The sequence below is a fragment of the Thermobia domestica genome, chromosome 2 (assembly GCF_964235325.1).
Source record: "Thermobia domestica chromosome 2, izTheDome1.hap1.1, whole genome shotgun sequence".
Lineage (NCBI taxonomy): Eukaryota > Metazoa > Arthropoda > Insecta > Zygentoma > Lepismatidae > Thermobia > Thermobia domestica.
In genome coordinates this window covers 59,649,627-59,658,000 of record NC_137455.1, presented here as the reverse complement: position 1 = coordinate 59,658,000, position 8,374 = coordinate 59,649,627, and the positions used below count along the sequence as shown (strand labels likewise).

The 8,374-nt window shown below is 34.4% G+C and overlaps 1 protein-coding gene across 1 annotated transcript; it reads right to left on the bottom strand.

The window, feature by feature from the left end:
- Positions 1-557: 557 nt before the first annotated feature.
- Positions 558-2,015, bottom strand: LOC145679026 (glutamate receptor ionotropic, kainate 2-like). The gene has a single exon (XM_081749627.1). The coding sequence runs from the start codon at positions 2,013-2,015 to the stop codon at positions 558-560; it is 1,458 nt and encodes a 485-aa protein (XP_081605753.1).
- Positions 2,016-8,374: the final 6,359 nt, after the last annotated feature.

The window sequence follows — 8,374 nt, the reverse complement described above, 5'->3', positions numbered from 1 at the left end:
AAAATAATTTAGTTTAAGTTTAAAATAGATCATCAGGATATGACCTTAGAAATTCAAATATATTAATGTTCAAATCTAAATATAGTTACGATCGTTGTGTTATTGTGGAATAATTAAATTGGAATAACACAGATTTTCAGGTTTAATTAAATTTTCACAATAGTTTTAAATCGATAAATTGCATGAATGTTAGCACCATTTATTGGAATTAGTCAGACAGGCATTATTTACATTTAATACAACCTTTGGCTAATAATAAACACAAAAAAATGTTTATGTTCCCGATCACCACTATCCATTTTCAATTAATTAAATTTAAACAAATCATTTACAGTTTAAAATAAATCATTTAAAGTTTAAAATAAATCATTAGAATATTAACTACCAGAATGGGATACATGGGTTCATCGACTTAAGGAATCCATCGGTTTATCGCCAAAGAATTCATTCATGTAGATCAGATACTCTAGAACGTAATTAACCACATTTTACGCTACTACGACGATGCAGAACTAGGGTAGAAGAAACTATCCTCAGAATAATTTGTTACAGAACAGTTACTCGGCCCGATATTCCTTCTTTTCTTTCATTTTGAAAGTACGTGCCAGTATCCGTTTAGATACTAAAGAACTGAAAATTGAATCTAAAGAGATTTGATGACTTAAAATGAGTTCAATAGCAAATACTAGTGTTGATACAGATAATCCAATCAATAATAAAATAAAAGCACCATCAACATCTGAAATTTCTAATGGTCGTAAAGAGTTATTGTCATCTGAAACTTTATAATTTAAAACTATTGAATATTCATAAGGGATATGCTTATATGCTTCTTCTTTCAACCATTGATTGGTGATTCCACAGTCTCGAAGTTGACTTAGAAACGTATTAAATCTCTCGAGCAACTTGTAATGTTTCTTAAAGAGAAATCCAACATGAAAATTTGCGACGCTCTCTTTCATCAGATATAAATTGTCCAGAACACTATTCTCAAGAGACGGAATTTGGCTCAATGGTCCGTATTGTAGACGCTCAGCTATCAAAGCAATCTGCTTGCTTTTGGCCATTGTATTAAATTCTTCTTCCGATTCGGGTAAAATAAATCTATTACTGACTTCAACCAGTTCACTATCTGTGGATTCTTCAAACACAGTTGCCCAATTCACTATAACACTTGCCCAATTCAATCCAGATTTTATGAATTGATCCAAGGTGTCAATTGGCTGTGTATATAAAGGAATTGTCAGAAAAGAAATAAGATTACAGTTGTAAGCAGTAATTAATAGAATCGACGTCATGTAACACCATACCAATAAATGTCTATTCGTGTATGCTCGTGGGGTTGAAATCCCTATACCAACAGTAACACCAATAGCACTAATAAAAGAATAGCTATACTCCAAATAAGAATCATAACTCATCCCAGTAGGGTTTAAAAAGCGGTAATATTTTGAGGTCAGATGGAAAAACACAGAAATAATACCAATGGTACCAACAATTGCTAACCACACTTTTGGTTGCAGTGGGAAAAATATTGACCACAAATCCTGATAGCGTTCAGGTTTTGGCGTAAGAAAATGTAAACTAGCTTCCATGTAAGGCACACTGATGTCCACACTTTTATATCTAAGGCTTGTAATAAATAGTCCAGGAAGAATAGCGTGGGCTTTCCCAGTTCGTAGCTTTTCTAAGTATGGAGCCTGAGTGCCACCCTTCCTAATATCTATTGACATGCTACCATGTGATATCTCCAAAGAAATATTATATCTTGTTGTGAATTCTCTGAATATATTGCAATCGAATCCTTCGTATTCATCTATTAACACTGTGTGAGGTACATAATGGTAAATAAGCAATTTTAGTATAGGTCCGTCGTCAACAGAAGCATTTTTCTTTGCTGACAGTGAATCTTGAGTAGATGTAGTGTAATTATGAGTATGAATGTTAAGTTTATCGAGAAAAGAAGCTTCCAGTAAAATGACACATAGTTGTAGAAATACAAAAATTCTTTCCATAGCACTCCAGTTGTAGTTTAGGCACTGTAAAGAAAATAAATTTGATAAATACTGTTTTATGTACTGCACACAGGAGGTTATCATATACTTTGTACTTATCTTCATATGTTACAGAATCAATTGGGATCCAGAAAATTGCTCGTGTTTTATTAGAACAATATACATTTCCTACACTTTTTCTTCCCGATATATTGGAATCTAAAGTAATCTAACAAAGCATATTCAGAAGTATTCAGCACCATTAAACATCTATTCACTGAATGTACAAGCAGTTTAAAATTGCTTTGCAAAATTTCATTTGATTGAACTCGAATTAGCTGCAATTATCATTCGAATTTTATCTACCTAGAATGCTGAAACCATGATTGGATAAACTTCATGTTTCGTTTCAAAGAACTGCGTCAATAAGATAAAAGTAATGAACTATTACATAATATACTTGTTTTCCTTGATTACTTATTTTCATTGTCGTTTATTTCCCCTTTTGTTTCAATGAGGTGAGACATAACCTTGTCTAGCATGACATTTTTGGCGGCTAGCATTAATTAATAAAATCGAAATAAAAAGTATTAGTGTTCTGTAACTTTGTATATCAGTAACACATTGGAATTTATGTGATTGATTGACGCACATACTTTTTCTTTAAAGATGGAAAGGAGAAATAGTAATACACTACCAAGTGCATTATATTGTACTACACAGTATACAACATTCCGGTTGCACTTGCTAAATTATAATTTGCATTATCTGTTTCTAGCTGCAACATGGAAAGATATTTTGTTAGTTTCTCACATTTGACAGGCCTTCATTTGCTAATCCATCTTTCTATAGTAATTAATCAGCTAAAGTTATCTGCACTCATCAAGCTACAAAACTTAATACACAAATGATAAGAAATTTAAAAACTATATGTTATTAGAACGAAAATTACTAACACTCCCAAACTAAAATGCGATCGGCTGAGTAGACTCTCCAAGCAACCTAGGAATGCCGTATTTGGCTTATTTTCCACACGCTTATATATTGAAAGATAGCCTATTGTACTAGAAAGTCCTTGCATGAGATTTTTCTGTATTACAGATTACTGTTAATTTTGCCCAAGCCTTGGGTCTGTACACTAGATGTTAAAACCGGGTTTAACTAAAATTTCTGATTTCTTACATTTTAAGATTCATCTTAGTTTGCGTATCGTAACACACAGAGTATCTGTTAACAACTACGAATTAGCATGAGAGGAATTCATATTCTACCCTTTTGTCTTTATAACTAACTTACGAAGATCGTGTATGCAAAGTTGGGCAATACTCTAGCATAGGATTTCGCACAAACTAACGTATTACTCAAGGATAATGTTATTACTCAAAGACTTTTTTGGTTCCGTAGACACGTGTATTTAATAATGAGAGTTTCTGTAGCTGAGATTGAATACGACGATAGAAGTTGCTCTTTGTCGACGATAGAAGTTGCAACACAAGAACTAGGTTTATTTTGAAGGATAACGATGTTTTGGAGCTTGTGATTCATTTCTAAGGAATATCACAACCAATGAGCAAAATCCAAATCCAGTGCTATATTTTTTATTTACGCCGAGGTGTAAAAATATATAGTGCTTCTTACACCTCGTAATGGCTGTAAACTACAATCTGAAAGAAGACGTCATAAACCATAGTCAACAAGTGCCAAATAACGAAAGTCAATAAAGTGAGCAAACTTCCAGGTAAAATGAGCCACATTACCAGAGAAAGCATCAATCTTCACCGATCGATCGTCTTTTCTACTCTCTAGGATGCCTGGTCTTTTAGATCTTCCCTCCGTTTGGATGCCTGATCATCTCAATAACCTTACCATTTCCTAGGACACTCGGTCTCTTTGAGAGTTTTGGCTTGGCCACTTGGTCCTCGCGAAAATCTCACCAGTCTTTAAGACACCTGGCCTTAGAGTTTTATTCTCCTCTTTGGGACGCTCGATCTCTGAAAGATACTTACATGCACTCCTTAGCCACAAAGAGCCTTAGGTCCTGTTGCCCTAGGACGGTCGGTCTCTAGGTTTCAATAATTTCAGCAACAAACCATCAAATATATAACTTAGTATTTGAGACTGTAATTAGTATTACTGTACATAGGAGTAATGTTTATAATAAAAAGTCGTTTTTAAATTCCACAAGTTCTCGTGTAGCATGTTAATTTGGGCATAACTACAATCAGTAGTTGGAGAATGCATTATTACTAGGATAGAATAACGGATGTCAAGACATTACATTTATTGTCCATTGCACTCTCATTACCATCTCATTTCTTCGCTTTCCCACCAGTTTATACATACTGCAAAAAAAAAAAATCGGAATCAGTTATCTTACTAGTAGCAGTGGCTTGGTACAACATAATTCCAGATAACGAACCGGAAAGATTCTACATGTTATCAGTTAGGCATTCCATTTAGTTGGAGAATTTATATTAAATAAGCTGATGCAACTTGATTGCAATATAATAAATTCTGAAGAAATTTTCCTTTCGTATCCAGGCGCCATCCAAATAACAACAACCACTTTTTCTATACGACACTACTTTCTTGACCTCGCATCAAATTCTCTGCATTCCCAACATGGCCTGATACTCCGTCATAACCCGAAACGACAGACTAAGGATCTACGTCAAGCCGTCGTGAAGTACACAGAAAAGTTTCTTGAATGCACAGGTCACAAAGGTTAAAGGGTCTTTTGTGTTTTCTTTCGTAAAGTTGTCATATACCTCTGCTGCTGTTTTTATTCATCTCTGGTCGATGGTTGGACGCAGTTACTTTGATGCTTATTCTTCATCTTCGTTACATCTTCGTCAACTAGAGAACTGGTTCCTTCCCTATTATTAACCGACCTCAAAACCTCAGTTTTGAGAACAGCTAAGTGTTGTAGATACCTGTCTCTTAACTTTATCCTATTAATAAAACTATCTAAAAACATACATGAAAGTTTTAGACTAATAAATACTAGAACAATACATCGAACTGAGGCTTTCATGTCCTGATTACATCTGCATATTACAAACTTTTCGATTCACTAAGCTATAAGAAACGTTATGGATTATATGTGGGAGTAACGAGTTAGGCATGTGGGAGTATAATGGAACAAACAGCAAATAGCAAATACCACACCAGAGCCAATTTAAAAGGCTTCGTCTCATTTTCCACCCATCCAGAATAATCTACGTATGTATATCATTGTTTCAGTGAACTTCATACAGGCAGAAAGATCACAACCATTACTGTATGTTTTCCTTTCTCTTTCTCTCTGTCGACGTTCTATTGACGATCACAACTTGGCTCAAGTTGTCGCTTCTCCCTTTGCTTTGAAAATGGTTTCAGCTAAAAAAAAAACAAAAAAAAACAAAAAAAAACTTTCATGCCTACAAGTGAAAAACATTACCTTTATTTGTTACGTTGGTGCAATCTGGTTCGAATGTTAGAAGCATCTGATACTACTACTGTACTGGTCTTCACTAATAGTAGTCCAACTGACAGGTAGATTCAAGTCCACGTTTGTTTCTGATCTCTATTTTTTTTTTAAATTTTAATGTAACGTTAACACTATACATGAATAAACTTTCTTTTTCTTCTTGTATTGTTGACGTTCTATTGAGAGCAATGCAATCGGAAAGAACACATCATAAAACAATAATCTGTTAGCAATGCAAGTATAATCTAAAGTGAGAACGTTAGATCTAAACAACAAAATACCATTATTCGAAAGCATAATTTGTCAAAATGTTTGTCTTGTTTCATCAAGATAGACATAATTGTCTTCCTCCACGTGTCAAGCAAAAACATTCAGTTTTAACTGATACTAAAAGCGTGTTGTTACGAAAATACAGTATAAACATTTTAATCGAATACTTAATCAAGAGTAAGATGTATGATAGCACACAAATATAGCGTGTGCGTAATTCACTTGGGAAAAAGTAGCGCAAGAATGGTATACAAAAGTCATATTTGTATAGATATTTGTTTGTCATATGAGATAGGGTAGATAATACTGCATTTAAACGAATGATATATTGATTCTTATGTAAACTGTATTCAAATAGTAATGGAAATTTTTGGCGTCTCGAGAAATTGTTGCTCTAATATAAACAATGCGTACCGAAATAATTATGTGATGCAGCAATGTATTTAAATAAAGCGAAAGACAGAAAAAAGGATGAAATGTAGAAGTTTCAGTGTCACCATATATGCAAACACCGAATTATATGCTGGCATCTTACTATACGAATTGTTATTTTTTAAAATTCTACAATTATCTACATTATATCAATAGTACAAAATGCTATTGATAGTCACTGTTAATGTTACCATTTCCCTTGACGACGTTAAAGAATTGATTCCTTTAAGGAAGTCAGCCGAGAAAATGATCTTAGTTATCTATTGCAGAAAAACAAAGAGCAAATTCCAAATTGTCGTTGTCGTTATCATAGTAAGTAACGGACGGACATTTTTTATTATTATTTTTATTATTTATTTAACAGCAGAGTTAAGGCTATGTTTGCCCTTTTTTTTTACACTGAACCAACTCAAATGTATACAAGATATGCGTACTACCATTGACATCGAATCCATAAAAATTACAATTTCTACATTAATGCATATGTACATACACACATATATACCCCTACACACGAATATGTTTCCTTACATACCCCCTTCCCCGCCATACCCTCATACTATTTATCATAAAAACAAGAAAATTATACATAAGTATACACAGAACGATATATGTATTCTTAAAAGTATCCTACCTTACATTCCCCCCTTCCCCATACCTCCCTACAAACCTAGTATTATAGATACATACCTCAAGTTTCTGTTTACATTTGGTTGCTACTGCTCAGCTTTGTGAAAAAAAAAACATCATTCCCAAGATTGGTGTGCATTGGCCAAGGCTATCAGATATTGCTTCAAATTTCTTTTGAATGTCGCAATTGAGGGTGAATTCCTTACATCTGGTGGAAGTCTGTTCCATTCTCTAATACCAGAGATTGTGAATAAATTAGCAATTTGATTCGTATTATGACGAGGTATCGACAGCAGTGTTGATCGGCTAGAGCAAATATCACGATTGTGGCTATCTCTAACATACTGTAGTTTATTGTAAAGATATATAGGCACACCAAATGTCAAAACTTTAAATAAAATTTTCATTGATTGGTATATGTAGCGAGCTTGGATATCTAGCCAGCCCAATTCATTAAAAAATATGTTATTGCTAAATATTACATACAATACAACATACATACATACTAAATATTACATACAATACGATATTAAATACAACTTTCATTACAGGTGTCGCGATGGCTCAGTGGTAGAGCGTCCCTGGTTCCATTCCCACTTACGTCAATTGAACTTTGTCGCGGAAAACACCGTGTGCGTGGATTTTCTCGAGATTCTCCCGTTTCCCCACTTTCTTTATTCGACCATTTCATTCATTTCTCACCATCACGGTCTCCTTTAGCCTCGCCGTCATATGCGTGGGACGTAAAACTCAAAGATTTTCAACTTTCATTACCTCAAATTAGACACTTAATAATGTGCATGATTTCTAAGATAGAAATGAATAATTGACAATTCAAATTACAACAATAACGATATGTGGTAGCATCTTGACTATAAACTATAAATTAAATTAGACCTAGAAAATCAACGAAGCTCTCATCTTCGCAAGATGAGCTTGCTAAAAGGCAATCATAAACGTTAACAACCACATTACTGTTCTCGGCTAATCACTTAAGAATTATAGATGACTAAACCTGAAGTTTCTCCTTTTTATAAGATTATAAATATTATATAGATACAGGAAACTGACAAAAAAAAAAAAAACTAAATATTTGCGAAACTTGTGAAAATCATACCTAGTATGGTGTGCTGCCTTCTTTTGCGTCCAAAACACCTTGGATCCGAAATGGAATGGACGTATACAGCTCCTGAATTGTGGTGTGTGGAATTTTGTATCATTGTTTCTCCAAAACGTGCTCCAGTTCCTTAAGGGATGCTGGTGGAGAATAATGAGACCTTACACGCCTTTCTAACTCAGACCACAATGATGTTCACATGGTCTGGTGAATGTTGGACCCAAGGGAGGTATGATAGCTCCTGGTCATGCTCCACGAACCATGATTTCACAGTTTTTCCAGCGTGACAGAGTGCCAAATCATCTTGGTAGATACCATCACCATCAGGGAACAATATTTGGGCCATGGGTAGAACCTGGTCTCCCAAAATGACCTCGTACGCCTTAGCATTCATCATTCCATACAGGGCTATGATGGGACCTGCAGAAAACCACGATATCACTGCCCATACTGTAACAGAAC